This window comes from Danio rerio, chromosome 16 (genome assembly GCF_049306965.1).
Source record: "Danio rerio strain Tuebingen ecotype United States chromosome 16, GRCz12tu, whole genome shotgun sequence".
In the NCBI taxonomy this organism is placed as follows: domain Eukaryota; kingdom Metazoa; phylum Chordata; class Actinopteri; order Cypriniformes; family Danionidae; genus Danio; species Danio rerio.
In genome coordinates, this window is record NC_133191.1 from 14,154,218 (window position 1) to 14,178,481 (window position 24,264).

General features: G+C 36.2%; 1 protein-coding gene across 4 annotated transcripts in view; it reads left to right on the top strand.

The window, feature by feature from the left end:
- flcn (folliculin) overlaps positions 1–23,589 on the top strand; it is a 28,368-nt gene extending 4,779 nt beyond the window's left edge. For 2 of the 4 annotated variants that reach the window (XM_005157899.5, XM_073925289.1), the window contains exons 4-12: positions 2,438–2,659; positions 2,751–2,917; positions 7,315–7,406; positions 10,332–10,495; positions 10,586–10,699; positions 13,036–13,159; positions 13,654–13,779; positions 18,928–19,030; positions 22,869–23,589. In XM_005157899.5, the coding sequence (XP_005157956.1) occupies positions 2,438–2,659; positions 2,751–2,917; positions 7,315–7,406; positions 10,332–10,495; positions 10,586–10,699; positions 13,036–13,159; positions 13,654–13,779; positions 18,928–19,030; positions 22,869–23,076 (1,320 nt within the window). In that variant the 3' untranslated portion in view covers positions 23,077–23,589. 4 annotated transcript variants of the gene reach the window in all.
- The last annotated feature ends 675 nt before the right edge of the window (positions 23,590–24,264 follow it).

A 24,264-nucleotide genomic window follows, 5' to 3' on the forward strand; every position in this document is an offset into this window, starting at 1 on the left:
AGGAAAAAAATCGTAATTGGATCACTTGAACCATACAGTGTAAATGCGGCCTTTGTGACCATTTTAAAAAGAAAATTTGATAAAAGCATCTATGTGTTAGCCCGTAGACCCTACATCACCCAACCCGCTACGAGCTGGGATCGAACCGGCGACTTTCCGCATGGGAGTTTGTTGCTCTACTAAGAAAGCTAAAGACCATGGCCTCTAGAGTCTGTTGCTAGAGTACTTTGGAGGTCAGAGGAGTGAGGTTTACCTGCACAGCACTTACTAGCTGTCCTACACCAGCTACTACCTGGCCTACACCAGCTACTAAATGGCCTACACCTACACAGCTTTCAAAGTTGGAAAGAATTGTTATTTTTGAATAATTTCTTCATCTGACCAGTTTGTTTGAAGAGAAACACAGAATAAAATAGTAACTGATTATATTGACAGCAGAGGAGATTACATTGTTAGCATTATGGTTAAATGGTGGAAAAGCTGGCGGGCCGGCCAGACCTTTGCAGGACCTCAGGGTCAATTGTAGTCCTGGCGGGGCTGGATGGCGCTGAGCCATGGCTTAAGTCTTGAGGAGAGCAGGGCTCTGGCTGTAGTTGTAGTTGTTTGTTGGTTCTTTCCTGATCAGTAAGCTAAATAGTGTATTGCTGTAGATTTTTGGAGCTGGAGCGTTTTTGTAGTTTGACGCATTCTTTGAGACAAAGATAACTTGTAAAAACCCTGACTATTTATAGTGAGTTAGGAATCATCTGATTGGTAGTCATGCATTAGTTAAGGCGAGACCAGCCGTGTTCAATCATAATCACGTGCTTCTCTCGAAATTAGTTTATAAATAAACTTCACTTCTGACTTATATGTTAAACTACACTTTTGTGTGACTTATATGACAAATATTTCTTAATTAAATGTTGTAAATACAACTTTAGTTCTCAGAATTGTGTATTTGTATTTTTACTTTATTGTGCACATTCACACTTGTATACCTCATAATTTCAACTATATTTTACAAAAATTAGACTTTATTTTTAAGCATCGCAACATTATATCTAAGGATGTTAAAAAAAAAGTCTAATATTTGTCTAATATTTAAAATAGGCACTATCCTTAAAAATACACAGAATAGTCGTAATCTCAACAACTACATTCTCGCCTCAAAAGTACAGTATGTTGTCCAACAGCTGCAATATTTTTATCAAACTGTTGTGAGTTTATTGATCTGCTGTCACTGTATGTGGCTGGAGTAATACAGAAGAGTGGGGAAGCTGTATAAGGTCTGATATTGCAGAATATCACATGGCTATCAGCCAATCAGATTTGAAAACCAGACAGAATTATTGTACAAATATGTACAGTTGAACTCAGAATTATTAGCCCCGTTTATTTTTTTCCCCAATTTTTGTTTAACAGAAATAAAAAATTTTCAACACATTTCTCGATATAACAGTTTTAATAACTCATTTCTAATAACTGATTTTTTACCTTTGCCATGACGACAGTAAATAGTATTTGACTAGAAATTTTTCAAGACACTTCTATACAACTTAAAGTGACATTTAAAGCCTTAACTTGGCAGGTTAGGGTAATTAAGCAAGTTATTGTATAATGATGGTTTGTTCTGTAGACTCGAATCGAAAAAATATAGCCCAAAGGGGCTAATAATTTTGACCTTAAAACGGTGTTTAAAAAATTAAAAACTGCTTTTATTAAAATTAAATAAGGGTGCTTTCACACCTAGACTTTTGTTTCGGAACCTGTCTCATTTGCCCAGTTAGTTTGGTTCGTTTGGCATATGTGAATCCAGCAATCACGTTCAGATCTGCACCAAATCAATCGGTCCGAGATCGCCTGAATGAGGTGGTCTCGGCTCGATTGAAGCAAACTTTGGATTCGGATTGATTGTAGTGAGAAAGCAATACCATCCCAGCCCGGCTATATCACAGTGTTTTATGGATATGTAATAGGCATACGGTTATATGAAGAGAGTATTATGAGTAGAGCGGGAGGTCATTCCAGACATCCCAAGTCTCCCGGAAGTTTCAGGAGTCTCCCACAAATGCACAGAGACTCCCGGCTGTCTGCAAACGAGTGATAATCTCACGGTAATGGTGCATCTCCCTCCCGGTCCTCAAATACGCACCCTTCTCACCCCTCCCCACCGCATCCTCCTCGCTCTTCAGACACGTCGCGTGCATCCTGTCAAACACCACCAACCCCCGCAAAATAAACCATGAAACTTATTTAAGCTATTTTACACAGGTGTGGAAGCACCCTAAGACTTTCTCCAGAAGAAAAAATCAGACATACTGTGAACATTTTCTTGCTCTGTTAAACGTCATTAGGAAATATTTAAAAAAAGAAAACAAAATTCAAAGGAGGGCTAATAATTCTGACTCAACTGTTTATATAAAAATTCAACACTATATATAATCTTCTCCTGCAGGTTTGTCCTGGTCGCGAGGGGCCAATCTTCTTCGGAGACGAACAGCATGGCTTCGTTTTCTCTCATACGTTTTTCATCAAAGACAACCTGGCACGGGGCTTTCAGCGCTGGTACAGCATCGTGGTGGTGGCCATGGACAGGATTTACCTTATCAACTCGTGGCCGTTTCTATTACGCCACCTGCGGCTCACCATTCAGAGTCTCCAGAACACAGCGCTCAAGGTAGTGGAGCAATGATCGACTGAGAGCCTGTTGAAGCGTGGAGATCCTGAATGCTCGATGACAACGTGCTGTGCTGGTTGTTGTGTTGCAGGTGTTTGACAGCGAGCAGTGTGTGTGTCCTCAGAGGGCTCTGCGGATGAACAGTACCTTCTCTCCGGCAGTGTTTCCTCACCAGCGCAGTGGAAACGCAGCCCGTTCGCTCACCTCTCTGACACAGCATCCCAATCTGTGGGACAGTCTGCACTCCTCATTCAGCTGGTACAGAGCACACACACACACTTTGATGAGCGCTTATATTGACACTATATCACTTTATGGTCAAATTAAATTTCTCACAATTGATATTTTTCACGTGTCGTCGCACCATTAGAGGAACGCCCCCCTGGCAGATAATGGTAGTAAAATGCCAGATAATGGTATTGCAATAAGGTTTAGCATTACTAACTAACAAGGAGACACACCTGAGCTGCGCTTCTGCAGAATTCCTCTAGAGAAAGCCAGAAAAGAATAACTTTATGGATTTATGCCAATGGTAGCATCATGGACCCATAACAATCCATGGCACTGGTGAAATATATATGGTCAAAATATAAATAGCAGAAGTGAATGAATAGATCAGGGCTGCTCAACCCTGTTTCTGGAGATTTGCCTTCCTCCAACCCTTATCAAACACAACTAATGCCTAGTTCAGACTGCGTGATTTTAGCCCTGATTTTGGCTCGCCGACAGGTTTTGAGAAATGCCTAAAATCACAGGCAAATCGCTGCTCGTGCACGTAAGTGACAATCACACAGTATGAACGATCAAAGACATGATCAGAGAGAATCGCCGATGAGTCGCCGATGCCTGTGAGATATTTGGCATGCTAAATATCTGGAGCTGTCGGCGATTCAAATCATGCCGTGTGAATTGAGTTTTGACTGAAAATAACATCAGCGATCGCCTACAGCCAATGAGAGAGCAGCTTTCACTTGTGTGTGTGCGTGTGTATACCTGCTGCAGGCCAGCAGGAGACTGGGGGAGAAGTTAAAAGCGCTCTTTTTCGGTTTATTTAGACCCACGAAATGGAGGAAAAACTAGTGGAGGTTTGACAGGACTCAGGAGCAACCATGTCTGTTTGACGTTTCATACAGAAAGAAATTAGTTTATTATCAACATTGAGGAGAAATGGCTAATTCCCTTTAAAACCTAGGTGAGCAAATATGTACATTTTCTACCCCATTCAAGGCTTCTTTCTCATTATGTAGTTAGTAACAAAAGATATACTACGTGTTTTAGGCTGTGAGACACAGTTTGGACGAAGTTGTCGGCGATTCTTCCTATAGTAAAGTAATGCAATGTGAAAGTCCCTGTCGCCGATCCATCTTGCAGTGTAAACAAAGCAGCAACGAAACGCTAGCCCAGATAGTCATGCAGTGTGAAAACATCTGTGACACGACTACTTTGAAAATCATGCAGTCTGAACTCGGCAAAAACCAACTAAGCTGGATCTTAAGTAGCACCTGGTAATCACAAACAGGTGTGTTTAATCAGGGTTGCAGCTGAACTCTGGATGAAGGTGGGGCTGTTTCTCAATTCCCAGAACGCAGAGAACAGACTTGCGTTCTTGTGGAGATCGGTCTTGCCAGGTGTGCTCGGAAGAACGAACTGTCAACTGCGATGACAGAGAACGCATCCAGTGAGAAATGAGATGCAGCGTTCTTCCTGATGGTCACATGACCTTCATGTGTTTTTAATGGAATATTATTTAAACATTACAGCATTCATACAGGGATTTATTGTTTTTACCCTTTGCAAAATATATACTGTGCATAAAAACATTATTAATTTACTCTACACAATATAAATAAAATAGATTTTAATATGAATTTCAGCCAGTAAACACCGTTTATGTGTTTATTTCTTTATTAAGATGTCAATGGTAATGTTTATATTCACCATTTCATTTAGGGAAACTCCTGAGGTAAAAAAGTGATATCTCTAAACTTTTATAATAAATCTATATAAAATGCTGCGAATCCCATTTCCAGTAGCAATGACTTCTGGGACTTCTAGATCGGTGCCAAATCTCAAGAACACATCCAGGAAGTTTTGCGTGCACTGCAAAAAATGCTTTTCTTACGTAGATTTTTTTTGTCTTGTTTCTAGTCCAAATATCTAAAAATTCTTATATCAAGAAATATTTTCTAGGCAAGCAAAATATATGGTCTTGTTTTCAGAAATAATATCCCAATATTAAGGGAGTTTTTCCTTGAAACAAGCAAAATAATCTGCCAATGGGGTAAGCAAATTAATCTTGGTTTTCCTTTTGACATAAGATTCTTTTGCTTACCCCATTGGCAGATTATTTAGCTTGTTTTAAGGGAAAACTCACTTACTTTTGGCATATTATATCTTAAAACAAGACAGTATGTTTTGCTTGTCTAGAAAATGCTTCTTGATTTAAGAGTTTTTAGATATTTGGACTAGAAACAAGACAAAAAATGTAAGTAGGAAAAGCATTTTTTTGCTGTGTGTCCTCTGTTCTTGCGGTCTTGAGTATTGGAACTGAACTTTGGCTGCTGATGATGACGTTACACGAGAACATGAGGACGCAAGACCGCTGATGAACGCATATTGAAAAACAGCCTAGATCTCCAGGAACAGGATTGAGCACCCCTGGAATAAATATTTCCTACCTGAAAATGTCAATCTATGTAAAAGAAACAGACGCCAAATATAAAAGCAGACACTCTACGTGATTTAACACTGTCACTAATGATTAAATCACTAGGAATATCCAATATTGTTAGATGTAAGAATTGGAGCTTTGATAGGGACATGATTGTTTTAAATGACTGAAAAATGGTTGCGGGTGCAGTATATGGATCGCAAGTGCCCACAATTTACTGTTTGTGCTAATATCTGGGTTTTGTTCTGTTGATCCAAATATATTCGTAGCTTTTTATTATTATTCTTTAAATAAATTTATTTATGAGTTATATGGCAAATTAATGTAAAAAAAGACAAAAACAAAATAATTACATTTCAAAAAGTATAGATAGTATTAACTCCAGTGCATACAATGTAAAAAAAAAATTAATAAAAAAACATGCCAACAGATAAAAAGGTACAAAATAATGTGGCTTCAAATATTCATGGCTTGAAACAGATGTAAATATGACCGGTTTGTGCTGCGTTTCTATGGAGATCCCAGTGTAGCTACCATTGCAGCTACCATTATTTTTTTGTCCGGCATTCTCTGCCGAGGGTCACCTAACTAAAAATGATCAATTGGTACTTTTTAATGCATTTTTTTCATAGCTGATCCTCTATATTTTTTATTGTGATTTTATTTTTTTTATAATTTTGACATTTTGCGTATAAATTAGGCTGTTGTTTCTCTTAATTGCTCTTTACATCTTATGAATGTGACTTTCTCACAATTCCTATTTTTTGACTAAAAAAATGAGGCATTTATACAATTGTGACTTTATTAACAAAATGATTTTGTGCTATTGTGATACATTGGCCTATGCACTATATGTCAAAAATGCAACTTTATTTCTCATAATTGTGACTTTTTCATAATTGTGTCGATCCCAGTTTGTAAGACCAACAAATAATAACTTGACTTCGAGTTGATCATTTGGAAAAGTAGAAGAAGGTCGATTTTTCAGATGAATCATTGCAGTCATTGCAGTGATGTATGGATGCAGTCCTCCTAGCTCAAAGGAGTCATACACAATATTAATTCTTTTTCCACTGCTCCATGACTTTATATTACATACTGGACATTTTTTCTGTTAAGTGACAAGACTTTTGTCTAAGCAAAGTCAGACCTTACTGTCCTAATTAAATCATTAAAAATCAAGGCTGATCACATTTTATTTTTGATAAAATAAGCGTAATCTAGAGGCCTGTGCCTTTCATATAAGCCACTTCTGAAAGCAAATGATCGACTAGAGGTCAAGTTTTTTTTTCTTCCTTAAACTTGGATAGATTACAAAACGTTTGTCAGGTAGTGTTAATATCAAAGCTACAAATTTATTTTTTATAATTATGACTTTATTTCTCATAGTTACACATTTTTTAAGTCATAATTGTGGCTCATGTCCTACTTTATGTCTTATTATTGTCTTTAAATATCAAAATTACTATATATTTATCATAATTGTAATTTTATGTAAGATTTTTTGTTAGATTTAGACTTTTATAAACCAATTTACAACTTTATTTCTAATAAATTAAAACTTTTTTTGTCCTCATTTTTTTCATCACAGTTGTCACTTTATTTTTCATACTTGCCTTTTATATGACACAGTTGCAATTTCTTGTTTAATTCACCACTGTCTGGCATAATATCTCAATTGCATCTTTATTTAGCTACTAGCATAACAAATGTACCTGTTCTGATATTTGCAAAAATATTTTGGGTCATATTTTTACAATCTCTCTGACTGACTGAGGTAGATTTGTCAGGGTTTTCTGGCATTTAAGGAAGGACCAGCAGACAAGTCTTAACTTTATATAGAATATCTCTGGGTTTCAGAGTTTAGTCTTTCTTTATTTAGACGTCACAGATCTTATCTGTGAACAAACAGCTTGCAACACTTCAAAGACAAAGGAAAGAATCAAATTGCATCATCTGACCTCTTTAATTCTCTGTGTTGTAGGTTGCTGAAAGCTTGTGGCAGTCGGTTAACAGAGAAACTTTTGGAAGGAGCACCCACAGAAGATACACTCGTTCTTATTGAAAGACAAACTGGTAACTGAATCCATTAAATCAATATATATATATATATATATATATATATATATATATATATATATATATATATATATATATATATATATATATATATATATAATGATGTATGTAAAACAGCAAGAGATTTAAGATTTGTTGTTAATAAATTCCTTTTTTTTTTTGCACACAGCCAGATGTAAATAGAATCTAAATAAATGTGTGTGGATATTTGGAATCACATGAGGTTATTGATTCCGTAGGATTAAATGAGTTTGTCTCCTAACAAATTGATTTTTTTTCAACTGGGTGTCTGACCCAGATTTTTCCTTTCCCAACTGACTGCCAAACTAACAGCTGTCCTGTCATTTACTGATGAACCTTTGGGAACTTTAATCTGTTATTACTACATGCCTCCCTGGAATACTTGATTCTGACTGGTCAATCCATACATTCCAATGTATGTTATTTTCAGATAACAACCAGCAAAACATAATATATATATTATCACATTACTAGCACAGAGGACCTGTCAAGTTTTGTTTGTGTCAAGCTATAGGAAACAATATATTCCTTGTTTTTGTGATGAAATTAACACAATATATATATATATATATATATATATATATATATATATATATATATATATATATATATATATTTATATATATATATATATATATATATATATATATATATATATATATATATATATATATATATATATATATATATTTATATATATATATATATATATATATATATATATATATATATATATTTATATATATATATATATATATATATATATATATATATATATATATATATWTWTATATATATATATATATATATATATATATATATATATATATATATATATATATATATATATATATATATATTTACAATTGAAGTCTTATTAGCCCCCCTGAATTATAAGTCACTTTTTTTTTTAATTTTATTTTATTTTTTTTTAACCAAATTTCTGTTTACCGGAGAGATTTTTACAACACATTCCTAAACATAATAGTTTTAATAACTCATTTCTAATAACTGAGTTGCCATGATGACAGTAATTAATATTTGACTAGATATTTTTCAAGACACTTCTATACAGCTTAAAGTCATTTAAAGGCTCAACTAGGTTAATTGGGTTAACTAGGCAGACTAATATATTTGACCTTAAAAAGGCTTTTAAAAAATCTAAAACTGAAATAAAACAAATAAGACTTTCTTCAGAAGAAAAAAAATATTATCAGACATACTGTGAAAATTTCCTCAATCTGTTAAACATAATTTGGGAAATATTTAATCATTCAGAGTATATCCAATCCAAAAATAATATATTGAAGCAAAGCAACTGTCACAAACACTCCAATATGCAACCCATCCTATCTTTTGGTCTTCCTCTCGGAGTATTTAGATTTGTATGAAGCCAGTCCCAACTACGTCCAGTCATATCTGGAGAAAAGAGCACTAATATAGACAGATTTTCAGATGCAGAACTCCACAATTTTTTGTAATTAGAGTGTGGATGGTTTTACACTTAAAATTTTGACTGGAAATAGTAACCCATCCGGGACCTTTGGCATACTTTTTTCAACATACTACGATTTGGGACATACTAATTCTATTTTCAAATACCATTTAGGACGGATAGTATGCGAATTGGGACGCAGCAAATAATGTCTACAGCAGGCGCAATTATATCACGCAGTACCTGAGAATAGTCCCCAGTTAGGCAACTTCCAACGTGGCCACCTGCTTCCACAATGGTCTTCCATGATGCTAATGGTCTAATCCAGTTAAGTTAAAAATGCTCCCGTCAGACCGGGAAATAAGCTTAATGATTTAAACAATGGATGTTAACTTTACAGGAGTTGTAAAGCTGCCTATTTTTTTGTAAAGAGCGCTTCTTTAAGCACTAGTCCTCCCTGGAGCAACACAAACTAAGGGTCTTTTAGAACCTCACCAAACAGAAATACTTGACTCCCTTAAATCCCAAATGAGTACAAACAAGAATTCAAAAATATAAAAGACAGTCTTCCTCATAATACACACATATTTACAGATGGATCAAAACAGACAAAGGAGTTTACAGAAGTAGTTTTTAACCAAGATTTTCATTGTTATTATTATTATTTTGTAAATGAGATCCCTGGAGAACATTTAGTCTCCACAGCTGAAGCTTGTGCAGTAAACCTAGCTTAAGACACAGCACCAATTTTATTTTTAATTCACACACTCTGAGTCTTGTATTCAGGCAATAGAATATTTTTAGTTTGACCACAAAAGGAAGAAAAGTCACACTTTTAGCGAATAAACCGTTCAATATCGTGTAAGGCAGTGCTTTCCAAAGTGGGGGTCAATAAAGGGGAGTTGCTTGGTGATTTCCAAATATCTAATCCGTTTTATTAAACTATCAGAACTACCATATTTTATTCATAACCTACAGAAAATAAAAATAGTAGTTAATAGTTAAAATAAAACAACATGCAAATAAAAAGCCATCAGCGTCATCCATTTTTTTCCATTGGATTGCGAACCCGGTGAGATTATATTATATTAAAGACACAACAATATGCAGCATATCAGATTTCATGACACAAGTTTAAACTTTCTGACATCTCTACAGCACTAACATACATAACAAACAACTACAGGCCCTGACTAAACATGGAGGAGGATCTCTGAGTGGCGTTCTCCAAAATTAAACAAAGATTAAACTCTAGCCTCTGGCCCATTGTTGTGTGTGGCGATGCGTGCAAGGTTTCTCAATTTTTAACCACTTTAAAGGATATTGGGGGTCGGAAGTCACTGGCATTGTTATTTTGGGGGTCGCTGAAAAGATAAGGAACCCCTGATGTAAGACATAAGTATATTGTAAGATTTTGACTATGTTTGGCAGAAAGAAAATTCACACTTTGTTTAATTCTTCAACAGAGCAGGAGGAAGAGATGAGTGGCTGGGATGGTGCTGAAGGGGGCGGATCTAACCCACAGTCCAGCCAGTCAGAGAGTGTTCAGGCTAAAGACTTTCAGTTTGATGATAGAAGGCAAGAGGACCTCATTGGGCCGAAATTCAAATCACTAAGACATTTAAGACAGGTGAAGAAACGTGTACAAGAATACTAGTAGCAAGTTGTGTTTACCAAGTAGATATTTGTACCAAGTAGATAATATTTGATCATCTGGCAGGTCTTGGGTACTGCAGATTTCCGGCAGTTGACATGGCATGTGCTCATGGGAAACCAAGTCATATGGAGAGGAGCAGACCCTGGTCTTATCCAGTCAGCTTTCAATGTGCTGAAGGTCAGCTGAACACTTATGCATAGAAGATTTTCATCACACATCACTGAATTTGCTTCTTACACTGTAATAAAGGCTGGGATCCACACAATTGATATGTGTTAGGACAACAGGAAGGAATTAAGTTAACTTATTAGTTTAGAAATGTGAGTGTATTTAACATAAAACAATTAAGTTGAATTAAATTCTGTTATTTCAGCTCCTTTTAAAGAGCCCCTATTTTGCATTATAAACGGTCATATTTTGGTTTTGGGGGTCTTCAACAGCAGTCTGATATGCATACAAGGTCAAAAAACACTTTGATTGTCTTATAACTTGCATTTATTTGTACCTAATTATTCCAACGATTCCCACATGGTTTGTTTAGTGATTCATTTGTTCCAAACCTCTCCTTTGTGTGGTGCTAATCTGTGCTGATTGGTCCGATGACCCAGTCTGTTGTGATTGGTCGACTGCGTGAGAACCCTTGCAATCAGCGCTAGATGAAGAGAAACGCCCAGCATGGTTAAGAAGTTGTCATAGTCAAAGCACAGAGTAGATGTGTGAGCCCAATGCAGCAATGCATTAAAGCAATACAGTTAAACACCAGCATATTCCTCTATCCATAACCATAACCCCAAGTAATAACAATGACACACATTCAGTATTAATCCACACAGTGGTGAATGTTGAACTATTTTGAAAATTGACCGCACCACACAAGCACAAGACACATTTAAATTGGTAAAGGAAGAAATGTGTTGTGTTTTCAACTGGATGCAATATGTGAAATAGCCCTTACAGATTTAACCTGAGAGATACAGTACAAGCACCGATCTGAGCGATTACAGGTTATAACACACTATTACTTATTTTGCAAACCACAGAAAACAAAGCAACCATTTTAATTGCACTTCACGTTTTGTAGGAAGGAGAAACAGGATCTGGAGGAAGAAGAAATGGTTACTGACAATGTCCCATACATTAGTAGTCTTTGCTGATCTTTCTTTTAATAACAAACGACCGGTGAATCTCATGCTGCAAGATAGACTATTGTATCAATCGCCAGAAAAATGACCAGAACAAACACAGCACTAGGTTGGCTATACTGTGGTGTTGCTGTGAAAATGAACTTTGATTCTTTATTCCCCACAGCCGCATGTCTGGCCATCTCTCACTGATATTAATCTTCACAATCCCACAATCCCTCGCACTCTGGTAGTGTCTGAAGGGAAAGGCGTGTTCACGTTTTACCGGATCCAGCAGTTCATATTTAGTATTGTTTTATTTCGACGTTGATACAAACAGGCAAAAAATCCAGATGAACGACAAATCATTTAAATGACTGAGTTGAATCTTTTATTAAAAAAAATAATGTTTTTAAACAAGATGCATTTTCAGATTTTACCCTCGGTTAAATTTGCAACCTGTGTCACACACTTCATGGAAGCTCATTTTCAAAAACCCATAATAGGACCTCTTTAAATAAGCTGTTTGAATAAACAGCAAACATTTTTTTGAGTATAGGATCTTCAGAATTGTGTTTTAGAGAAAAGATGTATATTTAAAAATGTATTTTTAAATGAATTTATACTTTGTTTACAGATCCAAAAAATTTATTAAAACATATAGAATTGTTATTAAAAAGGTAAAAAGTTTAACCATTATATTAAAAAGTAATAAAAAAAATAATAATTAAAAACATTGATGTATAAAATAATATAATAGATGTTTTTAATGGATAAATTAGACCAGACAGAATTTAAATAGATTTTTTATACATAAAAAACATGTTAAATATAAGTAAAATGTCTATTTAATGTAAATAATGTCGATGAAAATGCAATGCTAAAATATGGGAGAAATTTTCTTACTCATGTTATCGTCTTTTAATTTAAAAACAGCTTAAAATAAAGTGTAAAACGAAGTGGTTTGATAGATTTTGGTAAAGTTTTAAGACTTAAAATGAAAATGAATGAGAATTTCAGGACTGCACTGTGATCCTTGAATATCTTATTTGATTATATTATATATCTTATACTGTGCATTGTTAAAAGATTCCTGTTCTAATTATGCCTTAAAAAAACTCATTTACATTTTAGTGGATGATTTCTCTAAGTCATTATTATTTTATTTTATCATTTATATGATATGATATGGCATAATATCATATATGATATGACATGTTATGATATTATATGATATATGATGCTGATGATAATTTTATTCCAAAATGAGAAAAATAGCAATGATAAAGTAAAAGTAGCTGTGCCCAAACCTTCAGCTGGAAAGCATTATTAAAGGAGAAGCTGAAAATCTTGCTAAATCTCTTCTAATCCTTATTTGTGACCATTTCCCAGGCTTTGCTTCCAGTTGGCTGTGTGCGAGCAGTGCAGTACAGTCCTCACTATGAGGAAGCATATCGGTGCAACTTCCTTGGCCTTAGTCCAGACGTACCCATCCCAGCCCACGTCAGCTCCTCAGGTATCTTCTGTTCTTTAGAAACCTTTTTATTGAAAAAAACCCTCTGTTGTACACACATTTTCCACAAGTAGTTGAAAATACATGTTTAAAAAGCCCCAAGAGGTCTGACCCCATTAACCCATTGTATTCTCATGCCATCCCTGAGGCATTGCAGTAGTTGAGGGTCAAACTTACGCAAACATTAACACTCACTTCAGTCCCGCTCTCTTAATCTTCATCCAGCATCTCGAGGGGAACATGTTGTTTATCTAACAAGATTTCTATCAAGACAAACATACATATATGCAACAGAGGCCTCAAACTAAGTGTTTTAGGGTGTTCTTTGTCAGAGTTTGATTTAAATCCCATTTCCCAACTTGTGTGCGACTGTTTTCTATCTAAACACAGCGAATCTGCTTCATAACTCTTTGTCAGGTTCATTTGAAGTTCAACACACTGATAGAGCCTCCTGAAGGTTTAACCTCTGTCTTTCTCCGTCTCGATTTGTCTTCCAGAGTTTTCTGTGCTGGTGGATGTACTGAGCGCAGAGCGAGGTTGTGTAAACCCCGTTTCAGACGATGACATTCTGTCACTTTACCAGTTCCACATTAGCAGTGCCAACACACAACCAACAGATAAAGGTAAGCGCGTGAACATAACATCAGTTGGGTTGCTATTAGTCTTTAGATTTACACTCTAGCCAAAATGCTCGAGTTTTTCTCTTGTGTTTTAATAAAGTTTCACCTTTACACAATCTGCATTTAGATATTAGCAAAAGCACTGTACAACAAATACTAGGCTAGTTTTTGGCGTAGTCATCTTGTTAGTAAACAGTACATAGCGTTGATGTGAATGCAGAACTTGCAATGAGTGTAAGGTCTTTAACGGCATAATGTGATGTAAATCCAATCTTTGCTGATGGATTGTTAGCAAACACTTGTGCAACAATGTTATCATGTTCTCCACTGTTGTAGAGTGTTTGTTTGTGCTAGCCTTTAATCTACAGCTCTTTAAACACCTACTATGCGTGCACATGATGTCATCACTTTCTTAGACTCTCATTTGTTGCGTGTTTACATGGACAAACAGTGGCTGCGCTTTCAAAGACTTCCACGTTTACAGGTTTATGTGATTTCCAATTCAAAAACACAGTCGTCTCTTAAATGAACAGGCATGTGTATGTCAGGCAAAATGTATGTCATTTTGGTTGAAAGTATTATGATGTTAATGGCCCCTCAGAAATCTTTTTTAAAGGGATCTCTTGATATGAAGGTTTGTATGTCTTAATATAATGTAAATGATGCCTCTGTGAAGTATGTAGAAAAAACACAACATATTTAGGCTTTTTTTGTTTTTTAAATCCACAATCTGGGTGCTCCACCTCTTTCTGTAAATATATTTCTATTGTAAATGCAGCACAAATGGTGATACAAAACTATGATATGGTGCCACATTGTGCAGCTTTTGCTTCTAATGGGCTATATGTACAGCAAGTGTTTTTCAGCCACTGATAAACTTCTGGTGAAAGCTTAATGCGACTATTTTCAATTTCATAAGGTTCCTTTTACAGCATCAACATTGTAATGTAATTAAAATACATTCAGTTAAATTAACTTAAGCATTATTTAGTTGTTCATGTGTAAAACGAAATGAAAGACCACGTAAGTGCGATTGCCGTCAGTAGCATCAGGCTAGTTCAGAAACTCCACTGAAAATATTGGAGTGTAATAAACTGTCTTATTTTAAAGACGTGATGGTAGAAAATGGAATTTGATGCAGTGCTTCTTCTCTGGTCTGAAACGCACTTCATATCGTATATCTATCAGGCAGTGAGGATCACTGATCTTTAAAGAAATCACACCTTAAACGTGGTAATTTTATAATGGAAAGACAGTTCACCGGAATCGGCTGGCTGGCTGGCTGAAATGAAAAGTCTGTGTGCATATGTCTCATTTTCAATCAAAGGGATGTTAATTTTCATTACCGGTATTTTTTTTCCTCCAACATTAAAACATTAAATGCCTCAGGAAATCAAGTTTAATATACATTGAGAAAAAGCAGAGAAAAGAAATGAAAGGGAACAAAGATGCCGATGCTTGTCAACATCTGTCGCAGAAGACACTGTGTATTAGTTTATGTTAAACGCTGAACTTACTGACTCTAGTGAAACTGTCTGATCGCCAGCTCTCTCCGTGAATGAGCTAAACTTTCAATTCAGTGACAGTTTCACTTGGTCTTAAGTAAACAAGGATTTTTAGAATATTGTAAATGTCATGTTTTTACTTCTTTTACATTATATCTAGGCCAGAGGTTGCGTTAACCGAATATTTTCCGTCATTGACAGATTTTTTTCAGCTGTGACGGAAAAAATCTGAAGGTGATCCATCAATTTGACGGATTATTCTGAGGGGGATCTGTTGTAATTTGTTGCTAACTGTAATTTCCACTCCTGTCCAGCTGATGGCGATTGCCCTTGTTTTGTCACCTCTTGTCAGCACTGCAGAGTTGTAAAAATGTCACTAGAGCCGAGTATGAGAAACTTCTTTATATTTCCAAATAGTTGTGATAATAATAATAATAAAGGTGAAAACGAGGAAGTGATGCAGTGGACGATGAAGAACAAACAGAAAAAAATCAGTCACCGACAGCTGTTACGGGCCAACCAAGTCGCAGCAAGGAGATCAGGTGCTTTGGAGTGCGTCGTCAGCTGAGCACTACCGAATGAGTGCTTGTAGGATCAGTAAATCCCACAATCAGAGAATCCAGCAAACTTCTGATCACTTCCTTGGGAGAAATGTTTCCTAACTATAAAACGCTGGCTGAAGTGGCTCTAGTAATTCCGGTCTCCAGTGTGGCAGCAGAACGCAGCTTCAGCCGCCAGAACAAAATTAAAACTGTCAAGGGTCAAGGCAGATAGGAGTTTTTGTTCATTTGCAAATAAATAAATGAATAATTTAGCCTAAATGTCAATAACAAGTTATGACAGAATTTTTACAACCCTCTCCGTCAAAATGACGGGCAATGAGAAAGTCTAACACAACCTCTGATGTAGGCATACAAGTCTTGACACCAAGGGTTCGCTTGAAGTCCCATTCTCACTACTAGTGACTTTGTAGCTGCCTTTCACCCTGGGTAGTGATTGAAGTCGCTAGTGGGAATTCCAACTAGACATGGGTTGGTTTAATATTCTGATGGTATGATAACCTTGGATAAAAAGATCACAGTTTCACAGTATTACAGTATTATGATTACTGCTCTAAAATATGTTCTTTTTAAAGGTCTGGGTAAAAAAAACTAAAGAAAATTTCCCCCTATTGAACCCAATATATTATATTTTAAAAAACATTTCAAATGTTTTGGATTGGTAATTAAATCAGCCTAAATAATTTAAATAAATGAATGGCTTCTGCTATCTTCAAACACAAAATTGAAAAGGCTTCTTTGGATATCTTTTTTTCCTCTGGATATAAAAGAAGCCACTGCACTTTTCAGGTCTGAAGCGTGCTTGGATGTTGGTGCATAAGAGATTTGTTTTTCACATGTTTGCTGAATCGTAGGCTGACCGGTAGCTTTTGATGTGGAGGGGCCTTTTCTGCTGGAGATACTGTTGCCCTAAAAACTAAATAAAATAGTTGTAAAAAAAACATGTAAGAAAAATGTACATACACCATAGAAACTATATGACAGAACATTTTTGCAGTTTTAAAACCTTGACTTAAACCGCGGTAAACCTTGTAACCGGTTATCGTCCCATGCCTAGGTCCAATCTTGATCTTGCTTGGGTAATGTTTATGATGATATTCACTGACAGCGAATGAGTTTTCCTACCACTGAAAGCAAATATGTTGGAGGCGAAACACTAAATGTGATTTCATTTCATTAAAATAGTTAACTACAGAGGTCAACAAAGAAACTTGTGCTCTTGTTTGCCATTGCAGCTCTGTGCCTCAGTGTAGCTTCACACAGCACAGAGATTGAAGCCCCTAAATTTGTATAATTCTACAATTGACCATTCATTTGAATGTAGAATTAAAGGGCCATGAAACCGCTTTGTTTCAGCAGGGTGTTTTCACACCTCTACCTTGGAAAAAGTCAGGAAAGTGGGCGTGTCCAGCTCTGTTTAGGGGGAGTGTTGGAGGAGCAAAAGAGAGATGATATGGGAGTGTCACGTACAAATTTGCTCGAAATAACGCAAAAACAACCAATTTTCACTTTTTAGTGAAAGTTTTTTAGTGAAATATTTGTTTTCCAACAGTGTTTTTAGCAGTGTGGGACACATATACGACTGTCAACAGCTCAAAAATGTGTTTCGGTGTTTCGTGACCCTTTAACAACTTCTAGCGATCTCTGGCTACACGAGTGAGAAACCTTCGTTGTATTCTCCGCCAGGGCCGGAGTGGGACTCTTTTTCAGCCCTGGAGTTTCAAGCCTCAGACCGGCCCACCTCAGTTCTTCACTGACTATATTAAAATAAGGTCATTTCCAATTCAGTTTCTAATTACACTATCATGTCTTTTTTTGAGAAAACAGCTCTTTTAGAACTTCAAATGTTCAACAACCCTTACAGTATTATGTCTTAACAATAAAAATGAAAAAAAAAAAGGTACTTAGACAAGGACCGAACCTAGGTTGGCCGCGTCATAATCTAACGTACTAACCACTGTACCACAACAGCTGTACGTTGAATGGTGACTTATCTAGTTATATCATCATTAACCTGCAGGCTGCATCCTGCTCACGAGGCTACGAGAAAATAGATAAAAAGAGCAGAGCTGCGGTAAAATAATGAATAAGAAGGCTGTGGTCAAGTAAATAAATAAATTATTTTTAAAAAGTGTGACTGCTGAGAGCAACAGATTCTGGAACTAGGGACACCGGCCCTCGCGGCCAAAAAACGGACCGGCCCAACGGGAATTCTCCCAGTCCTCCCGATTAGCCAATCCGGGCCTATTCTCCGCCTACACAGACAGGCGTTTCCAGCAGATGAATAGCCACAATGACAGAGCACACTTTTATTTTTTATCTTTGGAATTAAGTATTCTATGTACTAATTCAATTCATATTTAGTGCCTTATTTAAAAATCTTGTTTTTAGTGGCAAAAATATGAATTCGCTGCCAGAGAATATCATTCATAAACATCAACTAAGCAACATAAGGCAGCTATTAAAGATGCTGGTATGAATGATTGATGAGGGAAAAGTCTAGATGGAATACAGCTGCGGATACTGTCATTAATATAGCATTATTTTTGTGACGCTGTACAACAATAATTGATATTTTGCATTACTCTAAGGGTTGGCTTTAGGGATAGGGTAGGGGTAGACTTAATAAAATACATTTTAATCTGTAATTTAATAAATAATATGATAAATGCTCTGTATAGTAAATGTTTTTACATTACTGTGAGGGTTGGGTTTAGAATTAGAGTAGGGGAAGATTTTAATAAAATACAATTTAATGGATAATTAAATAAATAATATGAAGAATTTTGTAAATTATTACAGAATTACAATCAGCTGTATCCCTTCTAGCAACAACCCTAATACCGGAGCTGAGAGAGGATCACATCAGCTCTATTGATGCTCCTATTGGCTGTCGCTCACAAAAGTTGCTCTATATTTGCATGAAGGATTCTCCGCTTTGTCGTATTGCTAGACGCACTACATTTGATCGCCAATGGTCACTGTCGCTCAAAGCCACCATTGAAATGAATGGTTGCTTGTTGCTTTCTTTTTGTGTGAATGAGGCTTTAATGCGTCTTTCTTATTGTGTGTCTTTTCTGTCTCAGGTCCAACTCTTCTGAATAAGCTCGAAGTGGCTCTTTCTAATGAGAATCTGTCCGTGGAGGTGGTCTCGCTCTGCCTACTCTGTCTGAAAGAGGAGTGGATGAAGTAAATTTGCATTTTGTTTTTCATTATATACACTGTTTCATGTCTGTTTAGAGTCTATACTCATTAGTCTAACGCTTAACAGACTTCAAACTAAATATCCATCAATAGTACTTGCTCAGGAGTTTTTGTGTTTAATTTTCCTTTATCTAATAATAGAGCAGCATGATGAATGTTTTAAAGATCAGTCTCCGCACAAACACCCACACAATCTTATTCCAAAATGAAGCGATTCTCTGTTTATTAAACCTTTGACACGTATGATAATTTAGATCCCAGTCTGACCCAGAGACAACAGTTCTCGTGCTGTTTTGAAACAGCTTTAGCCTTGTGTTTTAAGCCGCACAATATTATTATTTCTGTTACAAAAAGTCAAATTAGCACAGAAGTACTGGGTTAAAAGTTTATCGATTTAGTTATGTCTGTGGTATTATTAAAGTGAGGAACTCGCCCTTTTTAAAAATAATTTCATGCTCAGTCAACGTTTTCAGCTAAATATTTAAACTGTTTTCAGTCAAATTATTTAATAATTAAACTTATGCTCAAAACAGGAATATCACATAAAACATTTGCGAATGAAGCACCAATTTCACATAAAAAATGAACGATATATTTATTACACTGTTCATCTTTGTTAATGTTATTTAAAGGTGCAGTATGTAAGCTTGACACCCAGTGGTTGAACTAGGTGTCGCATTTGTTGGATCATAACAAACCCAAGCACAGGTTGCCAGATTGAGGACCAAAAGGAACGAGAAGAGTCTGGCTGCAGAGTTGCACTTGCACCTTCAGCCTTGTGAAGCAAGTGAAATCATTTACAATCGCCACCTGTACTCTCCTGTCACGTCACTTGCAATCGGCACAAATAAACCGAAAGTATGTTTCCATTTCGTTTGCGTTCCCAGTGGCGACGTTATCAAATAATTCCAAGTACCTAAGTTGTATTCCATGACAAATCTCAACCTCCTCCCCACCCCCCCAGTGCAGCTGCAACAGTCTCTTCTTGATCCCAGCCCAGTTTATAGGTCCTCCAATCATAATATCAAGATCGATTTGATAAAGGGACGTCTCGACTCGCTTAATGGAAAAAAAGTGACACAGATGAAGTGTAACATTAGTGCAGAGCTGTTTTTCATACAAGCAACCAAAGGTGGTGATTGTAAATGACGTCACTTGCAAAGGAATCATGGTTGCCTGAGCCTGAAGGTGCAAGTGCAAATCTGCAGCCAGACTCTATTGAAAGGAGCGAGTTTGATGATTTAGCCTAAAGGCTGATTTAAATCGTGTTCTAAATAAAACCAATGGCACACGAAGGAATATTTTGCATATTCCAGGAGTTTTTGTTCTAACCTACACCTCCAACTGATATATTACAAACGACTTACTATTTCTTGCAGCTGAACAACAGAAAACTGACAAGATCTCCTCAGGTACACTTCATGTGCACTATTCAGTGTTAAATGCTAACAATGTGAGTTTAAAGGGCCATGAAACCCCCTCTTTCAGCAGGGTGTTTTCACACCTTTACTTTGGAAAAAGTCAGAAAAGTGGGCGTGTCCAGCTCTGTTTAGGGGGGAGTGTCAGAAGAAGAAAAGAGGCATGGTGTGGGAGTGTCTATTTGGGCGCGCTGAATTTCAGAGTCAAAACACACAACCACAGCGGACAAAGTGACTGTGTTTACATCTGTAGTCGAATTATTTGCCAAATTATTAAATGGTGGACTTTAACTGCAGTTTGGCTTTTATTCAGGGAATTCATAAAATACGAACTGAATAAACAAAGAGCACTGGTCGCTCACTTACCAAATCTGTAGAGACAGGACAATTCACAGCAAATAGAGCCGCATCTTTACTAAGAGGAGACTACAAGCGAATTCGGATCTCAGCGTTTGCAGATGAGAACAGCTCTCAGGTAAACAATAATCCTCCTTAGACACGTAAGTTATTGTTGGCGAGCGTCACGTACACTGTTAATCCACACGTCTGAGCTCTCACAGAGAGAAAAAGAAAACGAAACTTAACGGCAGCAAACTATAAAAGCAACACTTCACGCTTATTTTGCCAACACAACGTGGCGTCTCTGTCGTCTAAACACTATGACAGTAATGAATATTAATGAAGTTGCACAATAGAGCGCGCTGACTGGTTTGAACCAAACTTTACTCATGCATTAATGCAGCAGGCTGTAAGATGTAATAAGACACACTCTGGCACAGACGCCCAGTCTGCACGCTGGAATACAACGCTATTATGTCATGACCGTGACGCAGCTTCAAAAATTCATTTCAAACCAGTAGTACGAATTTGCTTGAAATAACGCAAAAACAACCAATTTACACTTTTTAGTGAAATATAGGTGTCCTAGTAGTGTTTTTAGCGGTGTGGGACACATATACGACTGTCAACAGTTAAAAAAATGTGTTTTGGTGTTTCGTGACCCTTTAAATGCAATTTTACGTGACATTCATTTTTATACTAGTGAATGCAGCAGCAAAGAGCTCCCCTCAGATCTTGAAAATAAAATAAACCGTTTGAAATTGAACTTTAGACTGAAAACCAACACATATCAGTGATTTATCATGTACATTTAATAATGTTAAAGAGGTTTAATATGTATTAATTATATTATAAACTTTACCATTTCATGAGTGAGTGCATATTCTGTGCTTCTCAATGGCTGTATTTAAATTTCTGTCGCAAACAGCCTAATTGCTTATTACTGCAAATCTCGTCACATAGCGTGTTGTTAGGACACGGGGTTTCTATGTAACCTGCTCACCTAATGTTTACACTTGTAATATTTAAATCACTTGCTAATTTATAACCTAATGTGGAACTCTGAATCTGCGTCTCATTTTGCAGCCTGCTACTGTCCACCGGAGGTCGCATTTCAGTCACGGATGCATGCTTTGAGAGCCTTTCTGACTGAATGAATCAAAAACACTGTTTTCCAACCCAGCGTGCTGAAAAATAATTGGCTAAACTGGCAGTGGGTGGGTTAAAAGAACCAAAACAAAGACAGAGGTTCTGGCACGGAAAACACATTTTCAAAGCAGAATATCTGACTTCAGCTTTGTTTTTCAGATAAACAATATTTACTTAGCATGTTTTTTAGATATATTTGCAAACATATTGTGGGATTTTTATGCTTCAGAAGAGTCAAAAACTAACATACAGCACCTTTAATATAAAAATAGTTGTTCATTTTTAGGCCTTGTTAACATTCATGATTTATATGAGTATATTCTGCATCATTATTCCAGTCTTCAGTGACACATGATTCTCTTTTATTTATATGACAAAAAATAAGTGAATATGCTTAATTCGTCAAGGATATACACAATAAAGTTTTACAAACAATACTTATTTTCATTGTGGTCCCAATGATTGATCCAGTTCTAATATGATAGATCAAGAAAGAATTATCATTGTAAAAGTTGAAAATATGATGTTTTTTCACAAACAAACATATATTATTGTTTGATATTTTTGTGGAAACCATGATCATTTTTCTGAGATTTTTTTGTTAGGACATAAAAAAAACATTTAATTTAAATATTAATAATAATTTCTTAACTAAATGAATCATTCAAAATAGCGTGCGCTAATAATAACAAATTGATTGTTCTATATATTAAAAAATGCAATATGCTTTGTCTTTGGAATGTGCCATTATATAACTTAAATGTTTTGGCTGGTCTCCTTTTTCCCGTAATGCTCCGCCGTATTCACTACTTCCCAATCTCCTCTTTGTCCTGTTTTCCTGTTGTCTGTTTATTGTTCCTCTGTTCACCATCTGTGCTTCCTCTCACCACACGCTCCACTTGTTCTCTCTTCTACAGCAAAGTAAAAGTGCTGTTCAAGTTCTCTAAAGTGGACGGCAGAGGTAAAGAGGACACCCAAAAGGTTTTGGCCCTGCTGGGGGCCACGGGGCCAGGAGAAGAGGACAATGTGCGGCTTCTTAAGTTCTGGATGACAGGATTGAGCAAACTCTACAAGAGCCATCTGATGACAGCAGTCAGAGGTGGAGAGAGGACTTTGAGCCAGTGAGAGAGACTGAAAGCGGGGGACAATGGACTCATTGCTAGCATTAGATGAAAGGAATGCGTGTGTATGTGTGCGGTTGTGTCTATGTGTGTGTGTGTCAGTTACTGGAAATGGGGGCCAGGCCTGAGAATGTGTTTTTCTTGCATGCTACGAAGAGAAAGTTAAAGCTATCAATGTGATTGAAGCCTCAAACGTTTTCACTTCGACATGTGCATTTTAATGGAATGTTGTTTTACCGTCATGACTAGACATGTCCTTTTTCTGTCTTCTTCACCGTGCGTCTAATAAAGCGCACGGTCCATTGCGTTTATGGGAACCAGGCAGAGTATCAGTTGACATGATACTGTTTGGGGTTTTGTAGTTCACATTATCTCATGTTTGAGTGCATCTGACACGTCCGAGAGAGAGAATGTGTATTTTAGGAGCGATGTTATTTATATTTGTTTTAACTTATTTTAAACAAATGCCTTTTATTTTGGACTCACACGTGTTCAATAAAGACTGTGTGCTAATTAAGTTGTGAGGACTCAAACTTATTTTTATATTAATTATATGAAGAGTTCAGATGCAAAAACCTCTAAATACCATCTGAAATTTTTCAGAAGCTCCTGTCTGTATGTTCACTGTCTGTAAATCTACTATTATGGCAAAAATAGGTTCTTTGCATTGCCTTTACAATGAAATAACTAAACAAAAATATTAAAGGCTGAGAAAAATGCTCATTTTAGAAGAGAATTTCTGACAGCACTTTTTTGCATCTGAACTCACCATATGTTTTTTCGTAAGATAATTATACAGTCAACAAACAATGAACATTACATTTATTGTTGAAGATAGACAGATGAATGGATGGATGGATGGACTGGCGGAGATAGATAGATAGATAGATAGATAGATAGATAGATAGATAGATAGATAGATAGATAGATAGATAGATAGATAGATAGATTAGATGGATGGATGGATGGATGGATGGATGGATGGATGGATGGATGGATAGATAGATAGATAGATAGATAGATAGATAGATAGATAGATAGATAGATAGATAGATAGATAGATAGATAGATAGATAGATAGATAGATAGATAGATAGATAGATAGATAGATAGATAGATAGATAGATAGAGATGGACGGACGGACGGATTGGATAGATGGACGGATAGACAGATACACGGATAGATAGATAG